Source organism: Dasypus novemcinctus, chromosome 8 (assembly GCF_030445035.2).
Source record: "Dasypus novemcinctus isolate mDasNov1 chromosome 8, mDasNov1.1.hap2, whole genome shotgun sequence".
NCBI classification, from domain to species: Eukaryota; Metazoa; Chordata; class Mammalia; order Cingulata; family Dasypodidae; genus Dasypus; species Dasypus novemcinctus.
In genome coordinates this window covers 78,959,578-78,981,782 of record NC_080680.1, presented here as the reverse complement: position 1 = coordinate 78,981,782, position 22,205 = coordinate 78,959,578, and the positions used below count along the sequence as shown (strand labels likewise).

Here is a 22,205-nt window from a genome sequence, read left to right as displayed (position 1 = left end):
GTGGGAAGTGGACTTGGCCCAGTGGATAGGGCATCCGTCTACCACATGGGAGGCCTGCGGTTCAAACCTCGGGCCTCCTTGACCCGTGTGGAGCTGGCCCATGCGCAGTGCTGATGCGCACAAGAAGTACCGTGCCATGCAGGGGTGTCCCCCGTGTGGGGGGGCCCCACGCGCAAGGAGTGCACCCCGTAGGGAGAGCTGCCCAGTGTGAAGGAAAGTGCAGCCTGCTCAGGAATGGCACCGCACACACAGAGAGCTGACACAGCAAGATGATGCAACAAAAAGAAACACAGGGAAACGGACTTGGCCCAGTGGTTAGGGCGTCCGTCTACCACATGGGAGGTCCGCGGTTCAAACCCCGGGCCTCCCTGACCCGTGTGGAGCTGGCCCATGCACAGTGCTGATGCGCGCAAGGAGTGCCGTGCCACGCAGGGGTGTCCCCCACGTAGGGGAGCCCCACGCGCAAGGAGTGCGCCCCATAAGGAGAGCCGCCCAGCGCGAAAGAGAGTGCAGCCTGCCCAGGAATGGCGCCACACACACTTCCCGTGCCGCTGACGACAATAGAAGCTGACAAAGAAACGAGACGCAGCAAATAGACACAAAGAACAGACAACCGGGGGAGGGGGCGAGAATTAAATAAATAAATAAATCTTTAAAAAAAAAAAAAAGAAAAGAAACACAGATTCCCGTGCCACTGACAACAACAGAAGCGGACAAGAACAGACAACTGGGGCAGGGCGGGGAGGGGCGGGGGGGTAGGAGGGAAGGGGAGAGAAATACATAAATCTTAAAAAAATAAAAAAGCATATGTGGCCTTCTGTTGCCCGCAGCCCAACAATCTTGAATCCCTGCTAGCCTTCAGACCTATATCAAATTAGAGGAAGGTATGGAATACCAGAGGCAGTGGTAGCTCTCCTCACATTTTCCCACAAGAGAAGAACTATCAAAATCAATACCTCAACATTAGCCCCCTTTTGAAGTGTCTAGGATGCCTTTCCAGATAGCCAGGCTTCTGTGTACCCAGAGGCAAGGCCCTACTCTCATTATCTATGGTAGAGCCAGGAGAACCCTCACCAAACCTGGGATTCCATAGATGTCAGCTTCCTCATGGCCCTCTTTTCCATTTTTTTAGCCACTGGGGTCTTTGTCTTCTCCTTCTCTTTGGTCTTTTCCTGCTTCTCAAGCTCCTCTATGTAGGCATCATAGATCTCCCACTAGGCAAGGGCAAAAGGAGAGGGATCATCACAGAGCACAATCTCACCCAGCCAGCTCTGCTTCAGCCGTCAGGGCTTGAGGAGTTGACCTTGTTAACCCCTGTCACATGCCTCCGTAACGTCTTCTACTTGGCCCACTGGAACGACACTTTTGGTGTCTGTCTTCCCTGCTAATCATCCACTTTAGGATGGGAATGAAGCAGTTTTCAGGGCCCTTTTGATCTGGGCCCCCTGCAGCCCAGGGCCTCGGCTGCCAGCTGGAGATCAGCATTGCTCCAGCCCATAACTCTTACCAGGCCGTACAAATGGGCAAACATCAGGCTAGCTCACATTTTTGTTGGTGATATAGAAGAATCTGCTTTAGGAAAATTTTAAAATGTCTCCCCCCCATGAGATGGGGCTAAAAACACTGGGTCAGGCTGGCTGTCAACAGCACTGACCAGGCCTTCTCAGAGTAAAGAGGAAATAAAGAAAAGGCAAGGAAACCCCTGCTAACTGGGTCTGACAGCAAGAGAAGCCAACAGGGTAGGAACAGAGGCAGCAGCAAGAATGTAGGACTGGCAAATGCCCCAGATCTCACTGTGTGCTCCCTAGAGCTGGGCAGTCATTGCCATCTGGAGGCCGGTTGGGCACACCTTACATTTAATAATTCACCCATGGGCCAGTACTCCATATTGCAAAGTGCTTCAATATTTCTTCTCATTCAGAGCCACCCTCCCAATGACCTAATGAGGCAACTTGTCATTCTTGCTTTACACAGAAGGAAACTGAAACTTTAAGGGTGACACAGTTTGCCCAGGATCTTACATTATGAGCAACTGAGTTGGGGTCAGATCTCAGGTCTCCTGGTACCGTATCCTGCCCAAATCAGCATGGCCATCTAGGAGGAGGGTCTGCAAGAACACTAAAGGCTGCTGACCCCTACCTGGAAGGGTAGGGTCAGAGTGCTGACACTCCATATTCAGCTATAGGGTGCCATGGGCTCTGGAGAGTCAATGTAAACAAATATTTGCCCCTGTTCCTTAAGCTCTGGAAGCCATATCCAATTCCAGCGTGGGCACCATTGCTATGGAGACATGTCGCTGGTCCATAGCTCATTGGTTGGGAACCTACTGTCTCATGTGCTGTGTGTTCTGAGCCTGGATGCTCAAGGCAATAAGCATGGAGATGGATGGATGTGGAGGACAGATGTCCAGAGAAGTCCTCAACCAGGCCACTCTCCCTTGCTATGAATGAGATGGGATGAATGGGGATGTCAGGGGTGTGGGGTGCAGTGATGGAATTTTCAGACTGGTCCAGGGTCTTACCTGATTGGCTGTGGCTGAAAAGTTTGTCCTTGGAGGAGGCTCCATTTGGCATTCTCGGTCCTAGAGAACAATGACAACTGGAAACCCACAGAAAACCCTTAACTCCTTCTCATTTAATCCAACAGTATATCCTTGGGAGAAGCATTTTGGTTGCAGCTGAAGAAGGGGTGTGACACAGAACTGGGGAAGCAAGGAGGGACCTGGGCAAAGTACCAAATAATGCATTAAGCCTATATTTTTTCCATTCAGGTTTCCTTCCGAAGAAGCTGAAGCTGGAAAGCAGAGGACAGGGAAGCCCGATTGTCCCATTTCAACAAACCTAAATTTCAAGTGGGGGATGGACAGGTCTGCAAGAAGCTCAGTCAGTGGACAGCCTCCAGATGCAGGACACAGAGGTCAGCCAGGCCAGCAGGTTAACCCTAAGAAGGTTTTTCCCTAATAGTGGGGTCTTTGGCTCCAACAGGGGAATATACCCCTCCCCACCTGCCTATTGAATTTCACCCAGAATGCTGACGGGCAGTACAGGGACCACAAAAGATGATGAGGAGCTGTTAAAAAACCCACCACTTAGACCTCTATCCTCTAGCCACAGATTCATTTCTATAGAACCCTGCCCTTATCATATGTGAGTCTTATCCCTACAGTTGTTCTTAGCCAAAAGCCAAGCAATGAGTCTTATACCTGAAACCCTGAGCATCCCCTTAAGCCTGATACTCCATGCTTAGGAGTCAGGAAATTTTCCAAGCCTTTTCTAGCTAGTCTACCAGAGAGACAATCAACTCCAGTTAAACTGGCTCCTAACCACCACCTCCCCAGGGCAGTGTGACCTCCCCTCTTCTCTCCAGGTCCTGATTTTAGCTCCTCTTCAAAGCCCAGCTCAAGTTTCAGCCTCTTATTGGAATTTTGTGGCTCCAGCCTGAACTCCTATCTGGATAGCTTATAGGGCCCTGAACACATGTTCCCAGCTGTCCTTGGAGAGAGAAACTGTGGCATCTGCCTTGCCACCCTGTCAGGCTAAGGGCTGCTGGGGTTGGGATCAGGCCTACTTCTTCCCTGCCATGTTTAGTGCAGAACTTCGAGGTGAAGGGGCTGTGGTGGGGTCTGCTCTACCCGGAGACGGTTGTTGACGGTCTGAGAGGCCCTCTCACTGAAGTTGAACTGGTTGGTGAGCTTCTGCTCCTTGGGCTGCTTAGGAAGCATCAATTCTTCTTTAGTCACTTTTTTGGTTATCTGGAAAAAAAAGACCCAGAGGACTAGGATTCAGCTGTGAGAAGGAGGTGGTGGAAAATTGAGCATGAAGAAATTTCTGTCTTGAGCTAGGATAGAGGTGGGAGAGGGTGATGCTGCCAGAGGCATTGGCATGTGCTGCTGCTTGTTTTTTTTAAAAAGATTTATTTATTTATTTATTTCTCTCCCCCCCCCCCCCCCCGCCGCCCGCCCCAGTTGTCTGTTCTCTGTATCTATTTGCTGTGTGTTCTTCTTTGTCTGCTTCTGTTGTTGTCAGCGGCACGGGAATCTGTGTTTCTTTTTGTTGTGTCATCTTGCTGTGTCAGTTCCCTGTGTGTGACACCATTCCTGGGCAGGCTGCACTTTCTTTCACGCTGGGCGGCTCTCCTTACAGGGCACACTCCTTGCGTGTGGGGCTCTCCTACGCTGGGACACCCCTGCGGGCAGGGCACTCCTTGTGCGCATCAGCACTGCGCATGGGCCAGCTCCACACACATCAAGGAGGCCCGGGATTTGAACCACGGACTTCCCATGTGGTAGACAGACGCCCTAACCACTGGGCCAAGTCTGCTTCCCGGTATGTGCTTCTAATTGCTTAATTTCAGTACCCCTCTCTTGAATTGTCCCTGAAGCCTCCATTCACAACTTGAGTTGGAAGGGAGGGATCGAGAGCAATATTGTACTGTACCTCAGCTGCAGGTATATCTGTCTGACTCACAGCTTCAGCTTCCTTGGTCTCTTCCTCTTCTTCAAAGACTTCTGTTTCTGAAAGTACCATCTGGGCAGATTCCTGTGAACCTTGGTAAGATGAAGCTGATAAGCCCAAAGTCCAAGCCCACTCCACCAACCCCCAGCAGGGCAGGTCTTCTTGGTTCCCATCTTTTCAACCTTGCCTGCCCCTGGGTTCTTCTTTTTTTTTTTTTTTTTTTTTTTTAAAGATTTATTTATTTATTTAATTTCCCCCCCTCCCCTGGTTGTCTGTTCTTGGTGTCTATTTGCTGCGTCTTGTTTCTTTGTCCGCTTCTGTTGTCGTCAGCGGCATGGGAAGTGTGGGCGGCGCCATTCCTGGGCAGGCTGCTCTTTCTTTTCACGCTGGGCGGCTCTCCTCACGGGCGCACTCCTTGCACGTGGGGCTCCCCCACGCGGGGGACACCCTTGCGTGGCACGGCACTCCTTGCGCGCATCAGCACTGCGCATGGCCAGCTCCACACGGGTCAAGGAGGCCCGGGGTTTGAACCGCGGACCTCCCATATGGTAGACAGACGCCCTAACCACTGGGCCAAAGTCCGTTCCCCCCCTGGGTTCTTCTTGGCCTGAGCCTCATAGAGAGGGGCCTTCAAGAAGAATCTGAGAGTCTGCTTTAAGTGCCCAGATCTAACCAGGAGAGCCAGCTTTTGGATTATGTATATATAGAAGCTCTGGACATTTTGGCTTAGGGATCTACTTTTTAGAGTGGCCAGAGAAAGGGGACTGACTAGGCTCGGGGCTGCAGCCTCAGGCTAGTCCAGAATCCTACCTGCCATTAACTCATCGCGGTAGTGCTGCCGCCGTCCTTCATCCGAGTCTCTGGGGATCAAGTTCCCAACCTGGCTGAAGTGAACAGCCAGTTGGTTCACAAAGCCAATAAGCTTATAAGTGCCTTCCTAAGAAGAGAAGGGGTAGAATCAGACCAGGGTTTCCCAAAAGGGCTGGGGTCAGAATGTAGTCTGCCTTCATTCTCTAAGACCAAAGACAGTGTTTCTTTCTGTTATCAGGTATCTAATTCACCAAATCTTTAGTCAACTTGAAATTTTCACTGAATTCCAGTTTAAAGAAGAGGAGGCAAATGACCTTGAGTCATGTGTGTTATTTTTAAGTAATCATCACAGATTTATTCTAAAATTCTCTCCCCTCCCAACCTCAAGTAGTTCTGTGTTTACTGATCATTGGCTCAGGTGCTTTGTCTACTACATCCAGGCCACAGAATCCTGGCTCGCCTGTCTAATCAGAAACCCTTGGGCAGGTCAGACACAGTCATCAAACACTACTGGCATAGCTCTCTCTACACGCTACTTAGTGGATCCCAAACTGGAAAGCTCCTCAGAGACAACCAAATCCCCAAACCTCCGTTTTATAGAAGAGGACTACAGAGATCCAGAGAGGGTTTGACACTTGTATAAGCCACACAGAAAATGAGAAATAGGGATAGGCTTAAAGTCCAGGTAAACTAGTTCATTCATTCTTCATTGAACATTTTTGAACAGCTACAATGTGCCAAGTACACTTTAGGTACCTGGGATGTAAAGCAGAGCAAAAGCAAAAATGATCCCTGGTTTCTCTAGACTGCCTCCTCACGGATTAGCATCCTAGGAACCACTAAAGTTGACTTTTGAGACTGGGAGTCCATTCTTCCTCTTAAAACAGTGCTGCCCAGCCTTTTTAAAGTCATGGTGTGTATAAAAAACATATTTATATGGCACACTGGGGTAAACTCACAGCCAGAAGCAACAAGTCCATGGGCTCCAGATGTGCCAGAGCCACCTTCCATTGGAGGGCTAAAAGGACCACTATCTCTGCACATAGCTTGGGAAACTCTGCCTTTAAAATCACAACTCTCAGTAAATCAGATGGATGACGAGGTAGGACAGTGTAGCGGTTAAGAGCATGGCCTTTGGAGATGGGCAGAGTTGGATTCAAATCCTGATTCTGCCCCTTATTACCTGCATGACCTTGGGCTTAACCACTTTAAGCTCTTATTTCCTCATCTGTAAAATGAAGATATTGCTCTCTAATTTTCAGGAAAGCTGTAAATATTGAAAATAATGAAAGCCATCTATTAACACAGTGCTTGACACATACATGCTCAATAAAAACAGTAATCATGATGATGATGGAGGTTCCTAGAGAACTAAATTATCCATATAGTTGTCATTTGGGATTTGGCCTTCCTCCTGTCCCCAGCAGTTGACTGGGACCTTCCTCTTCGATTTAGGGCTAGAATTCAGACTCCATTCCTTCTGATGAAGGAGGGAGACGTACCAGATCAGAATCATCTGTCTCTCCACTCCAGCACTTCTATGGAAAGTCATAGTTTTGGAGATCAAAAACTCTTGGATCCAAAGCAAAGGACCAATGGGACAGAGATAAGCTCTGTGGGAGAATGCCAGGCAGGCCTCGGAGTTTGTGGGCAGCTTGGGTAAGGTGAGCCCCGCTGGGAGCCTAGGGCAGTTGACTCAAGGAAATCTTTCCTAATAATTGAGCTTTTCAGGGGTCAAAAGGAGTATACTGCTAACTGAAAAGGTGGTGCTGATTCTCTGCCCACAGTGTGCCTCCCTGGGCAGGCACACTGAGTCCTGAACAGACCCTCTGTCAGATGCCAGAAGGACAGGAACCCATGGAGGGCAGCAACCTCCAGCATAACCTCAGGGAGGCAAGGCAGCTTCCCTCTGGCCTACTGCTCCTTTACAGGTTGCCCGAGGGAGGCCAATAGCATAGCCTATGGGCAGTACCTCTCAAGAAAAATATCTTGATTTGTCCCAACCTCTTTGTGGATGGGTTAACTACTCAATCTTAAATAAGAAGCTGTGTATTCAAGAAACTATTTGCAAAAACATGTGCATGAATGTTTATAGCAGTATTATTCATAATAACAAAAAGTGGAAATAATCCAAATGACCATCAACCAATGAATGGATAAGTAAAGTGTGGTATATTTACATAATGGAATATTATTCAGCAGTAAAAAGGAATGAAGTATTGATACATGCTACACCATGGATGAACCTTGACAACATTATGTTAAATAGAAGAAGCCAGACCCAAAGGACCACATAGTACATGACTCCACTTATATAAACTGTCCAGAATAAGCAAATCTATAGAGACAGAAAGTAGATTAGTAGTTGCCCAGGGCTGGGAAGGTTGGGGGATTGTGGGGTGACACTAGAAAGTGAGGGTTTCTTTTTGAGATTATGAAAATGTTCTAAAATGGGTTGTGGTGATGGTTGCACAGATCTGTTAATATAACAAAAATCATTAAATCATAAACTTTAAATGGGCAAATTCCATAGTATATAAATTATGTCTCAATAAAGCTGTTTGAAAGAAAGAAAGAAAAAAATAAGAAAGAAACTTAATAGTGGCTGTCTCCAGGGAAAGGGACAGGGTAAGGAGGGAGGTTTAATTTTCACTGTATGCTCTTTTGAATCTTTTGAAATTTGTACCATGGGTTTCTATTATATATTCAAAATAATTATATATATTAAAGAAGCAGTGTAATATTGCTTTGAAGTCAGACAAACTAGTTCAAAGTCAGATTCAAACCAGTTGAATCCTGGTTATGTGACCTTTGCCATTTGCTTTATCTGATGGAACCTCAGTTTCCGTAAAATGAAGACAATAGCTCCTCTATCACAGAGTTATGAGAACTAAATGAGATATCCTGCGTAAGAGGTCTAATAGAGGATCCAAAATATATACCTTAAGCATGGAACAAATGGATCTTAAAATAATGAAATGAAAAAGAACAGCATCACTTCTACTTTAGCTCGAAAACGTACTCTGAAGTTCTCTAGTCAGTACCCACAGAAGCTGACCTTGTGATGGCTGAAAACAGTGTTGCCCCCCTTAAAGATACGCTACATATTGGTCTACCAAGTGAGAATGTGCCCATACCATGTGTACCAGAGGAAGGTCAAAGGTCCTCACAGGGTCACCTGCCTGGCTGTGAGGTCAGGAGATACTGAAAACAGAGCCTGAAGGGCTTCCTCCCAGGAGGCAGTGCTGGATAAAAGGCCAGCTCCTTCCTGAGTGACTTGTCCAGAGGGGAGTTTGTATTCCACCTGGGTGTCTGGCTGAAAAAACCCCAGGTTCTGAAGACCAGAAAGTTGATGCGATTGAAAGACAGGTTGCACATATTGGAAAACTACTCAGCTTTCTTGAAAAGAGTGGGCTCTGTAGAGTGCTTAAGACACTTAAGACTGCAAGGGAAATTATTAAGAAACTTCAAAAATATCTGGAAAACTCCATGTAAAATCCCAGGTTCCAGCCTCAAGCTTCAGTTTAAAGGCAGCCTCCTGTCAAATAGCTGAGAAGTTTTTACAATGTAGCAAGTCCCCTCCAAGCCAAAGAGCACTCACTTAGACGCCTCAGCCCAGAAGGGGTGACTTACTTTGAAGCTGTACCTGACAATGTTCTGGGGTGCGTGTGGGTTGTTGGCCGTCAGTATCCGGGTGAACTCCTCCTTTAGCTCCTAAGGCAGAAGAGTACCAGAGCGTTACATGGAAGGGACCCCATTCCCTCTGAGGCTTATGGGGACACCCCCTTCCCAGCACGTCAGCAGACATCTCACACTCAGGATCTGTGCAGCTCCTAATCAGCACTACCGAAGAGGACAGCTCTGAAGCTAGAAGAGGTGAAAGGAGCAAGGGTAGGATGCCGCTCACTCACCGCATCGGTCAACTCCAGCTGGTCAGGGGGTCTGACCGTGATTTTGGACTGGGTCCATTCATCTGCCCCTTCTCCCACATCAGTCCCCGAATCTTCATCCTGGACAAAAACCTCATGTGAAGGTTAGGAGTGCTTTATCCTGCTTGGACAAACAAGCAGTGCTGTAGAAAGCCCCTTCATTCACAAATTGTCTGAGAAGCCTAGCTCATAGTATGCAGAATGTACAACAGGCCAGTCATGGAAGAGTCCAGAGGAACTGCTCACGCCAGAGTTTTGACTGTCTGGAAGAACATGGCCACCTCAGCCTAGAGCTGAGGGCTTAATTGGAACCTTCATTTGGCACCAGTAGTGGGACCAGGAGAACAGGTCCAGGACTAGCCACCAAAGGCAGGGCTTTATGCGAAGTGACCTGACATCAAGAAAGGATGCCAAGCAATTCTTTAAGCTACTTCAACTTTAATTTATATTTTGTCTTCCAATTTGCCACCTTAAAAGCAAAAGAGAGTTTCTGAAAGCAAAACTCTCTTGTACTGTGGTAACTTTAGGACTTCTTGAAGAAAAAAAAATCAATGACTAGAAGTTTTGCCTTTCCTGCCAGACCTTACCAAAGTGGTCTATGACATACCCAAAATGTTCACCATCATTCGTAGTCAAAGATATGTAAAATAAAACAATGCCGTTTTTTCACTCTAAAACTGGCAAACTGAAAAACAAATAACCAAACAAAACTAACACCCGATGTTGGTAAGGTTGTGGAAAAACAGCTGTCATAAATTAGCACAACTTTTCTGAAGAGCAATTTGGAAAAATTTATCAAAAACCTAGTAAGTGTTTATACTCTTTGAGTCAAATTTCTACTGATAGGAATTCATATTAAGGAAATAACCAAATATGCCCCAAAATTTAGGTGCATGGAGGTTTGTTGAAAGATTGATTATAATAGTAAAAAAGATGCCCCAACAATGGGGGATGGTTGAACAAATTATGGTATGTCTGAAAGAACATATGGTTAAATATTATGCAGTAAGTTCTAATGATGCTATAAAAGTATATTTCTTGGCAATGGAAGGTATTCTAAATACCTAATGTGAAAAGCAGTTTATAAAATAACATATAGTTTGGTTCCACTTAAAAATAAACCCATGAAATTTTTATATATGCACAAAAATATCTAGGAGGATATAACATAAAATGTTAACTGAGAGGTTATTTATCCCTGGGTGGTGAGTTTAAGGGGGATTTTAATGTTCTTCTTCTTTTTTAAAAATAAATACATAGGGAAAAGTAAAATATATAGGTAATATTTTTAACCAAAAAAAATGCTTTTAGCCTCTTGCTGAGAGACTGTGGTGGTCTCAGTACTTACTCTCTTCCTGGTTCCTCTGCCCATGCTGATGCTCTGAAGGAAGAACAGAAACAGAAGGTAAGTCATGATAAGTGAATCACAGAGGTTATACCATAAACAGTATGAGAGTGAGGCTTCCATCCAGGGAGCTCACAGACAAAGCACATGCGCTTTCCCAAGCCTCAGAAACAAAATGTGCTTCTTGGCCCAGCCAAGGAGGCCCTACAACTCCTGAAGCAACCCTGTTCCACTGTCAGTGGTACTGACCCATGAAAGAGTGACCAGATAATGTAGCACTGGGCATTTCTTTTTTTTTTTTTTTAATATTTATTTATTATTATTATTTTTTAATTACATTAAAAAATATATATGAGGTCCCATTCAACCCCACCACCCCCGCCCCCCACTCCCCCCACAGCAACACTCTCTCCCATCATCATGATACATCCATTGCACCTGGTAAGTTCATCTCTGAGCATCACTGCACCCCATAGTCAATGGTCCACATCATAGCCCAGACTCTCTCACGTTCCAAAAATATGGAACGCTTCACGAATTTGCGTGTCATCCTTGCGCAGGGGCCATGCTAATCTTCTCTGTATCGTTCCAATTTTAGTATATGTGCTGCCGAAGCGAGCACGGGCATTTCTTATTCACAACTAGTTCAACGAACATTTTTGGAGCATATTTTAAGTGCTCAGCTCTGTTCTAGGCACTAAGGAGGTTATGAGAGCAGATTATATTCATAAACATTTGTTTGGAGTGAAGGTACTTTATCTCTTTCCTTAGGAGTAGGTACTTCATCTGTTTTGTCCACTGCTGAATCCCCAGAACATGGAACAGTAATTAGAACAGAGTAGGTGTTCAAAATATGCACTGAGTAAACGAATGAATGCCATCAGAACTCATCTGTAATCATGACCCTGAGCAGTGTCTTTCCTCTCAGGACCTTGGTTTCCTCATCAGAAAGATGAAGAGGATTAGATATGATGACCTTCTCGTTCTAACATGCTAAAATTTTTTGTTCCCAAGGGCAGCATGCTCAATTCAATTTGTTAAGCATTTATCAAGAATCTATTTATGTGTCAGGCATTACCCTAAACAGTGGGACAAAGACAAAGACAAAGATGAGGTCCCTACCCCAGTTTGCTCAGGGTCCATGGAGGAAAGACAAGTGTGATCAGTGCTTGTTACTCACTCACTCAGCCTTCGTTCCCTTGGAAGTCTGCTCTGGGCCAGCAATAGAGATCTGTGTGGACAGGACGCTGTAGGGGCGCACAGGGGTTCCTACCCAACCTGGGGTGGACAGGAAAGCCTTCCAGATGTGGTGATTTTTCAAAGGACAAGTATTGGTTGTATGAGTAGAGAAGAATACTTTTCAGAAGGACTTTTCAGAAGGAGAAAAAAGCATGTACAAAGGCAAAAGGAGAACAATGACAGAGACAATAAAATGTTCCACCGAACAACAAAGAAGCAAACAAAAAATTCTATTCTGTATAGACAGAACAGGCATTTCAGATGATCAAGCAAGAAGGAGGTCAGTGAAAGCTGGAGATTAAGGGAAGAGCCCTTTGAAAAAAGAGACCCACGGCCTTGAAGGAGGAGTCAAGGTAGCAGAGGAGCCAAAGGGAACTCACTGGTGTCAGCATGGCACATTGGAAAGGGACCTCCACTTCCAGCCTTGTCACTGACCACTTGTGTGATCTTGGGAAAGTCTCAGGTCCTTGGTTTCCAAAACACAAAGTGAAGGAGTTAGACTAGATGGGCTCTTATGTTACAGGGTCTTTGGGAAAGGTTTTGATGGCAGAGGGGAGGAAAGGGACTCCTGAGGGGAGAGAAAAGCATGTCCCAGCATGGGCTGGGATTGTTGTCAGTCAGATGAGCAGCAGGATTCAGATTTCTGCCAGGTTGCCAAGGTTTCCAGTGATGGGAACCCTTCTCTGAGGCCAAACAGAATGAGCCAGAAATCTGCTTTTCTTTGAAGAGACCCTGATCCCTACGGTAATGGGATGGAAGCGTCACAACGTCCAGCAGCTTTCCAGCCCAAAACAGAGCACTGAAGGGCCAATCCCAACGCAAACCACCAGCCTTGAATGGAAAACGAGATCCAGTTACCACTGCCCCCCATAAAAATGTCTGTAAAACATTTATCTGGCAATAAAAGAACTGACAAGGCAATTGGAGTGTAATTGTTTTTGGCAGTTGGAAATATTTCAATTAACACACTATAAAAGCCACACTATAATAAATGCAAAACAGGCCAGTGAAATCAGCTACAGACCTGACTTCCCAACCATGGCAAAGGAGATTGAATGTCAGGCTGCCACTTTGGGTCCTTGGTCTTCCAGAAGAAGAAGACTGAGACAGACAAGCCCAAACTGCTGGAAAACTCTTGATGGTTCCTCCCAGCAGTCATCAAACCACAGACAAAGAAAGCCCAAACTCACTCTCCGGGCCGTCAGAACTCTGTCACCTGGCCCCAAGTCTCCATTCCAGGCTGCTCTCTACCCATCATATGTTAGATTTTGAGATGCAATGCAATGTGGCTACTCACAGTTTCTAAGACTGGCCTGTGCTTTCCCCTGCTGCACCTTTGCTTTTTACTCCTTCTCCTGCCAGGAACACCATCTTTCCTTTCCTCTTTCTTGCCTCACCATCTCTGCCTAACAAAGCCCTTCTCAAATAGCCTCTGCTCATCCTTTATCTAACTCCTCCTGGCATACATACCTTTCTCCTACCTCCCTCTACTCTTTCTTTCCTCACTTTGAGCCAGGCTCACCTCCACCCTCCATCACAAGTATTGGCTGGTGAATACGGATGAAATATATCTTTTAATAGACACTCTGTTGTCTCCAGGTTTTGGTCCACAAACAGGTACAATATTATGAAAAGAAACAAAGTAACTGCTGTACACATGGGAGGCAGCTTGGAGATATCAGCAAGAGAGGCCTACCATTCTTATATTATTAACCACAGAGCGCCCTCTTCTCTCAGGTAGATCATTCTCTTCAGCCAAGGAAGGATGTCTATTGAGCAGTAAGGAAGAGGAAACCTACTCAGACCACTGTGGTGGCCAAATTAACACTGGACACCAACAGAGCAATTCATGTCCCAGCCTGAACTCCTCAGTAGATTTGTTGTCACTATTACAGATTTCAGTGTGAGCATTCTGGAGGCAGGAATTGTGTCTACCACGTCTTTTTCATCTTTGAACCACAGTACAGAGCTGAGCACTTGGATGGAGTGCACCTATCCTTATAAAGGTCACTGGTGACATCTCAGATGCCTAGTGGTCACTTCTTGGTTCTCTTATAGGACCTGACGTTTGCTGAGGGCTCCCTCACTCCTTGAAATGTCTCCGCTTTCATTTCCATGTCACTGATCTCTTCTATGGCTCCTTCTCAATAACCTTCACTGACTTATTTTTCTCCACTAATGTTCTAAATAATGGTGCCCCCAGGGGCCCTCTGCTCTTCTTACTCTACGCACTCTCCTTGGGTGCCCTTATCCCCATTCATAGCTTTACCTTCTGCCTTATGATGAAGAGACTCAAATATATCTCATCATGTAGACGTCTCAGAACCTCATGTGCAAACTGATGACAGAGTACTCAAACTCAATGTCTTAAAACCTATCTCCACACAACAGACTCAGCAGGGTTTGGGACAGCACCCCATAAAAAATTAAAAAAAGAAGAAGAAGGAAACAAACAAACAAAAACCAACTTCATTATGTTTTTTTCCCCACCGTAAACTGCCACTTCCTCCAGTATTCCCCATTTTGCTCTACTCAGTGACCCAGGTTGGAACTTGAGAGTCATCAAAGACGCCTGTCTTTTTCTCACCTTCCCATTAGCAGTCTAACAACCCTCTTTAATATCTTTAATAACTATGTTTTCTATGCTCTTATTTCAAGCCCTGGCTATCTCTCCACTCTAATAAGTATACTATCATTATCATCATTTTCAGATATTAGGTCCCTACTCTGGCCCAGTCATTTACTAAACTTCCATGTGCATCATCTCATTGAATCCTCATAACCACCCTATAAGTTAGGAGCTATCATCATTCCTGTTTTATTTTATTTTTAAAAAATTTTATTTATTTTTTTAAAGATATTTAGATTATACAAATGTCTTTTTTTAAGATTTTTTATTTATTTCTCTCCCCTTCCCCACCCCCACCAGTTGTCTGCTCTCTGTGTCCATTCGCTGTGAGTTCTTCTGTGATTGCTTCTATCCTTATCAGCGGCACTGGGAATCCACGTTTCTTTTTGTTGCATCATCTTGTTGTGTCAGCTCTCCGGTGTGCGGCACCATTCCTGGGCAGGCTGCACTTTCTTTCGTGCTGGGCGGCTCTCCTGACAGGGTGCACTCCCCTCACGTAGGGCTCCCCTATGCAGGGGACACCCCTGCATGGCAGGGCTCTCCCTGTGCACATCAGCACTGCACATTGGTCCACTCCACATGGGTCAAGGAGGCCTGGGGTTTGAACCGCAGACCTCCCAGGTGGTAGGCAGTCACCCCATCCATTGGGCCAAGTCCGCTTCCCTTATACAAATGTCTTTATTCCTATTTTACAGATGAGGAAACTGAGACATAGCTAGATCAAGCAACTGACTCAAAGGTGATCAGAATTTGAACACAAACTCTTAATCACTAACTATAAAGGATCTTTCTAAAACATAAAATGAATCCTTTCACTCTCCTGATTTAAAGCCTTCAAGGGCTCACCATCAACTATGAAATGAAGAGCCCAGGCTCTCTAATATGGCGTCCAACTCATCTTCTGTTTGATTCCTCCCACAGCCACACTCAGCCACATACAATTGTCTCTAAGTTTATGTAAGAAAGAGAAATGTAAGCAAGGAGACAGCTTGTGTGCCAGGTTGTCAGATATACCCACTGAGCCTTGGGCAGATAAAAGTGGCTGATCTAAGAGGAGCTGCCCACCCTGGGCATACAAAGGGAACCACATAAAACACCTCCCCTTTTTCTCCATGTTCACTGATTTCTTTCCTGAACCACTTGCCTTCACCAAGCATCTTTCTCCCCCTTCCTCAAGAATATACATCATCGTATCAGGTCATCATTAACATTCTTCTGTCAGGTCAACCTTCTACCCATGTAGAAGGTTCTCCTGACATGTCAAGATGCCACTTCGGATTAGAGTGGACTTACTGATATTCTATTCATGAACTATTGTGATTAGTAATCGAAGAAAATGTGGCATTGGTGTGGAGAAAGTGGCCATGGTGGATGCTGGGTGTGGGGAATGGGAGGAAGAGATGAGATGTGGAGGCGTTTTCGGGACTTGGAGTTGTCCTGGGTGGTGCTGCAGGGACAATTACCGGACAGTGTAGGTCCTCCCATGGCCCACTGGATGGAACGTGGGAGAGTGTGGGCTATGATGTGGACCATTGAGCATGAGGTGCAGTGATGCTCAGAGATGTACTCACCAGATGCAATGAATGTCTCATGATGATGGAGGAGAATGTTGCTATGGGGGGAGTAGTGGGGTGAGGGTGGTGGGGGGTATATGGGGACCTCATATTTTTAAAATGTAATATTAAATAAATAAATAAATAAAAATAACTTCAATAAGGAAAAAAAAAAGATGCCACTTTGTTCTTCCAGCACTCTTATGGTCCTTCCTAGCTGGCCCCCCCTTGAGGGCGGGGCAAGGTCCTAAAGAAGTCTAGAAAGCTAAAGAAGAGCTGAGAGAAACTGGGAGAACTGACAAGGGAAATTCTCAAGCTCAGAGTGACATACAAAAAAAAAAAAAAAAGCAGATATTTGAAGTCCATTAGCCTGGAGCAATCTGGAGAGGAGAATGGGGCAGGCAGAGGCCAGTGGATCACCATCACAATCCCCAGCTGCAGCATAGTGACCACTTGCTAAAGGCCAAGCATTTTGGTAGGCATTGTACAGTTGTTATACCCAATCCTCACAGCCTCCCTGCAAAGTAGGTGTAACTATTCCCATTTTAAAGACAAAAACTCCAAGAATTGTACAGATCAAATGAAATGGCCAATGGGAAGGTGCTTTGAAAACAAAAATACTAGTCAATGTAAGAGATTATTATTATTGTCATTATTATTACCACCTCCTATTGGGCATTTACCTGCACTTAGACCTGCTTTGATGCAGTAGAACAGTAGAAGCAACTCTTCTGTACCTGAGTATATTTTAGATGTAAATAGAAGATCAAAATTTCTCAAGCTGGGAAGCAGATTTGGCTCAACGGATAGAGCATCTGCCTACTACATGGGAGGTCCAGGGTTCAAACATAGGGCCTCCTGACCCATGTGGCTAGCTGGCCCACGCGCAGTGCTGATGTGCACAAGGAGTGCCCTGCCACACAGGGGTGTCCCCCACATAGGGGAGACCCACGCACAAGGAGTGTGCCTCGTAAGGAGAGCCACCCAGTGCGAAAAAAGTGCAGCCTGCCCAGGAGTAATGCCACACACACTGAGAGCTGACACAGCAAGATGTTGCAACAAAAAGACACACAGATTGCTGGTGCTGCTGACAAGAATATAAGCAGACACAGAAGAACACACAGCAAATGGACACAGAGAGCAGACAACTGCGGGGGGGGGAGGGGAGGGGAGTGAAAGGGAAATAAATAAATAAAAAATAAATCTTAACAGAAAAAAAAATTTTAAAGCTGTTTCCTATCATGAAGACATAATATTAAATAAATTATTGATTAGATGTAGCCATGGAGCCCAAGTGTGGGCTTTGAAGTCAACCATACTAGGTCTGAGTCCTCACTCTACTACCTGTTGGCTCTACGATCCTAGGCAAGTTCCTTGTCCTCTCTGAGTGTCTCAGTATCCTTATCTGTAAAATGGGTATTATAATGACATTCTCTCAGACAATCATGAGCTGTGACAGAAGATTAAAGGAGTTGATGCATAATGCATAATGCTGTGCTTAACCAGAGTTTGTGTCCATTCATAGATTCTGCTCTGCCCTCAGTTGTGCAGTATCTGAATGGTTCTTTGCCTATTAAGAAGCAACTGTCTTAGGGTTGCTCACATCTCACCGAAGAGTTCAATGCTGAAACATGATTGTTCCTGGAAAGAGGGGCTCTTCAAAGCAGGCAAACCCACAGACACTGCGTCCTCCTTCCTGGGGCTCAGGAGACTTCATTTACCATTTCTATTGTGTTGGTCCTTATTTTAAAACTTACTAACAGGTTCCCATTAAGCTAAATTGAAACTAAATACCTTCACCAGCTTGCAGTTTCCATTTCTGAAAGGGTGAGAGCTCTTAGTCCCAAAGGAACAGTAATTCACTAACAAATCTTCCTTCAGCTACAATGAATGTATCTCAAATCCCTAAGCCTAGTGCAGTGTTCAGTCACACAGAAGGCACTCAGTAAGTCTAGTTGAAAGGGACCTCAAAATTTTGAAACAGCAGTATGCAGGGTAATAGGCACTATCTCACATGGTCAGTAAGAGGAGCAATTGATGCAAACTTTCTAGAGGGTAATTTGGCAATATTTCTCAAAATTTAAAATGCACATAACCCTCAATAAGCAACTCCACTTTTAAATTCTTTTCCGATAGAAATACTTACACAAGTACACAAGATGCAAGTACAAAATTGCTCACCATGGTATTTGTAATATTTTAAATGGGGAAAAAATGAAATATTCACCAACAGGGGCCTAGTTAAAGAATTATGGTGTATATATTGCCATCCAATCCAATTTATTTATTTATTTACTCATTTATTTTTTGGTCTAATTGTTCTAGCTAGAAATTTCAGTGTTGACAGTGGACGTCTTTTCCTTGTTCCTGATCTTAGAGGGTAAGTATCAGTCTTTCACCACTGAGTACGATGTAATTGGTGGGTTTTTCATATATGTCCTTTATCATGTTGAGGAAGTTTCTCTCTATTCCTAGTTTTCTAAGTGGTTTTATAAAAAAGGGATGCTGGATTTTGTCAAATGCCTTTTCTGCATCACTTGAGATGATCACGTATTTTTCCCCCTTTGTTCTATTACTGTGGTATATTAATTGATTTTCTGGTGATAAACCAACCTTGCACACCTGGGATAAAATCCCACTTGATCGTGGTATATAATTCTTTAATATGCGGTTGGATTTGGTTTGCTAGTATTTTGATGAGGATTTTTTTTTTTTTTTAAAAGATTTATTTATTTATTTAATTTCCCCTCCTCCCCTGGTTGTCTGTTCTTGGTGTCTATTTGCTGCGTCTTGTTTCTTTGTCCGCTTCTGTTGTCGTCAGCGGCACGGGAAGTGTGGGCGGCGCCATTCCTGGGCAGGCTGCTTCTTTCTTTTCACGCTGGGCGGCTTTCCTCACGGGCGCACTCCTTGCGCGTGGGGCTCCCCCACGCGGGGGACACCCTTGCGTGGCACGGCACTCCTTGCGCGCATCAGCACTGCGCATAGCCAGCTCCACACGGGTCAAGGAGGCCCGGGGTTTGAACCGCGGACCTCCCATATGGTAGACGGACGCCCTAACCACTGGGCCAAAGTCCGTTTCCCTTGATGAGGATTTTTGTATCTATATTCATAAGGGGTAATGGTCTGCAATTTTCTTTTCTTATGTTATCTGGCTTTGATTTTTAGGTGATGCTGGCCTCATAGAATGAGTTAAGGAGAGTTCTCTTCAATTTTTTGGAAGAGTTTGAACAGGATTGGTGCTAATTCTTGGAATATTTGGTAAAATTCACCTGTGAAGTCCTGGGCTTTTCTTTGTTGGGAGGCATTTAATTACTGATTCAATCTCCTTACTTGTTACCTATCTATTTAGATTGTCTTTTTTTTTTTTATAAAGTTTTTTTTTAAAGATTTATTTTTATTATTTATTTCTCTCCCCTCCCCTCTCCCCGCCCTGCCCCAGTTGTCTGTTCTTTGTGTCTATTCGCTGTGTGTTCTGTGTCTGCTTCTATTCTTGTCAGCGGCACCAGGAATGTGTGTCTCTTTTTGTTGTGTCATCTTGCTGTGTCAGCTCTCCGTGTGTGCAGCCGCCACTCCTGGGCAGGCTGAATTTTCTTTCACACTGGGCAGCTCTCCTCACGGGGCATACTCCTTGTGTGTGGGGCTCCCCTATGCGGGGGACAACCTTGTTTGGCACAGTACTCCTTGCACGCATCAGCACTGCACATCGGCCAGCTCCACACGGGTCAAGGAGGCCCGGGGTTTGAACTGTGGACCTTCCATGTGGTAGGTGGACATTCTATCCATTGAGCCAAGTCTGCTTCCCATAGATTGTCTTCTTCTTCAATCAGTCTTGGTAGTTTGCGTGTTTCTAGTGATTTTTCCACTAATCTAGGTTATCCAGTTTGTTGGTGTATGGTATTCTTGTATAATTCTTTTTTTTTTTTTCAGGTACCAGGACCTGATATTGAACCCGGACATTGTATGTGGGAGGTGGGCGCTCAACTGCGTGAGCCACATTCGCTTCCCTTTATAATCCTTTTTATTTCTGTAAAGTCAGTAGTAATGACCCCATTTTCATTTATGATTTTAGTAATTTGAGTATTCTCTTCCATCTTTGTCAATCTAGCTAGAGCCTTGTCAATTTTGTTGTTCTTTCCAAAAAAACAATTTTGGTTTCATTGATTTTCTGGGGTTTTTTCTTTCCCTAGTCTCTATTGCATTTATCTCTGCTCTAATCTTTATTATTTTCTTCAATTTGTCTCAAGTTATTTTCAAATTCCCTTGTGATCTTTTCTTTGACCCATACTTTATTTCAGTATATTGTTTAATTTCCACATATTGTGAATTTTCCAGTTGTCCTTCAGTTACTGATTTCTAGTTTCATTCCATTGTTGTCAGAAAAGATACTTTGTATGCTTTCACTCTCTTAAAATTTAAGACTAGCTTTGTGGCTTGCTTGATTTTTCAATGTTGACCAACTTTGTACTTTTAGGCTAAATCACACTTGGTCTGATATATTATTCTTTTTGCATAAGTTGGAATAGATTTGCTGATATTTTCATTAAGGGTTCTTTTGCATTTATGTTCATGAGGGATATATATCTGTAATTTTCTTTTCTTATAATAGCTTTGACTTTGATATGAGGGTAATGGCATCATAAAATGAGTTGTGACTTGTTCCCTCCTCCTCTATTTTTTTTGAAGATTTATTTATTTTCCCCACCTACCCACCCCCATCTGTTTTCTGTGTCCATTCGCTCTGTGTTCTTCTGTATTTGCTTGTATTCTTATTAGGTGGCTCCAGGAACCAATCTTGGATCTTCAGGAGTGAGAGAGAGGCGATCATTCTCTTGCACCACCTCAGCTTTCTGATCTGCTGCATCTCTTATTCTGTCTTCTCTGTCTCTTTTTTTGTTGTTGTGTCATCTTGCTGTGCCAGCTCTCCGCGTGGGCCAGCACTCCTGTGCAGGGCAGCACTCCTGCATGGGGCAGTACTTTGTGCAGGGCAACACTTCATGTAGGCCAGCACTCCATGTGGGCCAGCTCGACACAAGGGCCAAATTGCCTTCACTGGGAGGCCCTGGGCATCGAACCCTGGACCTCCTATATGGTAGATGAGAGCCCAATTGTGTGGGCCATATCTGTTTCCCTTCTCTATTCTTTAGAAGGTTTTTTTTAAAAGATTCGTTTTCTTTATTCCTTGTATATTTGATACAATTCATCCATGAAACTATGTGGGCCTGAAGTTTCTTTGTGGGAAGATTTTAAATTATGAATTCAATTTCTTTAATAAGTATGGGGTTCTTATTTTCTATTATTTCTTCTTGTGTCAGGATAAATTGTGTTTTTCAAGAAATGTATCCATCAAACTAAATTGTTATATATACTGGCATAAAGTTGTAGATAATACTCCCATATTATCCTTTTTAATGTCTGTAAGAGCTGTAGTGATATCTCATTTTTCATTCTTGCACAATTGTGTGTCAGGGAGGGGCTCTTTAATTAGCCAGAGTTATGCATGAGTAGGGCACAACAATTGTCTGCTGTGTTTTTTTTATATCTGGATAAGCCTTTCTAGGGTTTATAAATTTTATTAAACATTTCAAAGGCTCAACTTCTGGTTTTGTTAAGTTTTGTTATTATTACTATGAAACAATGAAATAAATGGAATTAATTAAATAAATCTTCATTATTTCCTTCCTTTTTCTTAATTTAGATTTAATTTGTTCATTTTTTGTCTAGTTTCTTAAGAATGACATATTCCCACAGATCACTAAGGCTCTCTTAAATTTTTTTTCAATTTTGTTTCTCTCTGCTCTTCAGATGCAATAATTTTAATGGATCAACTGTTAGACCCATCCAATTAATATTTCATTTCAGATATTACACTATTATACTTTCCATTTTTTTTCCCATTCTTCTGCTTAGGTTTTCCATCCATTAAGACACTATTTTAAGTCCTTAAATGTACTTATAATAGCTGCTTTAAAGTCACTGTCTGCTAATTCCAACATCTAGATTGTCTCCCTGGGATCCTTCTCCCTGTGCCATTATCAAGAAATTGTCCCTAGGAAGAGAATCAGATTAAATGTGTTACTCATGTTTGGTGATTTTCTTCCCTGAATAATTACTGTTCTGTTTTATCTAAATATAGCATTCAGGTTTACAGTTCTTTACAGTAGGAAGCTTGCCTCATATATTGTGTTCAAGTTTATAGTTCTTTCCAGTAGGAGGGTAAGTCTGGTACCAATTGCTCCGTCATGACCA

At 44.2% G+C, this 22,205-nt stretch overlaps 1 protein-coding gene, 1 long non-coding RNA gene and 1 other non-coding gene across 5 annotated transcripts in view; 1 reads left to right on the top strand and 2 right to left on the bottom strand.

Moving 5' to 3' along the window:
* The window catches only part of DNAI1 (dynein axonemal intermediate chain 1), a 64,757-nt gene that overhangs the window by 30,112 nt on the left and 12,440 nt on the right, over positions 1–22,205 (bottom strand). For both annotated transcript variants that reach the window (XM_058302006.2, XM_058302005.2), the window contains exons 2-9: positions 10,542–10,574; positions 9,176–9,274; positions 8,898–8,978; positions 5,265–5,391; positions 4,437–4,546; positions 3,632–3,751; positions 2,522–2,581; positions 1,080–1,214 (exon numbers count right to left, since the gene is read on the bottom strand). In XM_058302006.2, coding sequence (XP_058157989.1) covers positions 1,080–1,214; positions 2,522–2,581; positions 3,632–3,751; positions 4,437–4,546; positions 5,265–5,391; positions 8,898–8,978; positions 9,176–9,274; positions 10,542–10,574 — 765 coding nt within the window. The remainder of the gene's footprint in view (positions 1–1,079; positions 1,215–2,521; positions 2,582–3,631; positions 3,752–4,436; positions 4,547–5,264; positions 5,392–8,897; positions 8,979–9,175; positions 9,275–10,541; positions 10,575–22,205) is intronic.
* On the top strand, positions 2,768–21,552 carry LOC131279465 (uncharacterized). 2 transcript variants are annotated; one of them, XR_009186833.1, is made up of 4 exons: positions 2,768–2,916; positions 10,505–10,598; positions 18,285–18,339; positions 19,887–21,552. It is a non-coding gene; the product is annotated as an uncharacterized lncRNA (long non-coding RNA). The 2 variants fall into 2 exon arrangements; XR_009186834.1 differs by lacking the exon at positions 10,505–10,598.
* Positions 11,054–11,160, bottom strand: LOC111759198 (U6 spliceosomal RNA). Its single transcript, XR_002793268.1, has one exon. It is a non-coding gene; the product is annotated as a U6 spliceosomal RNA (small nuclear RNA).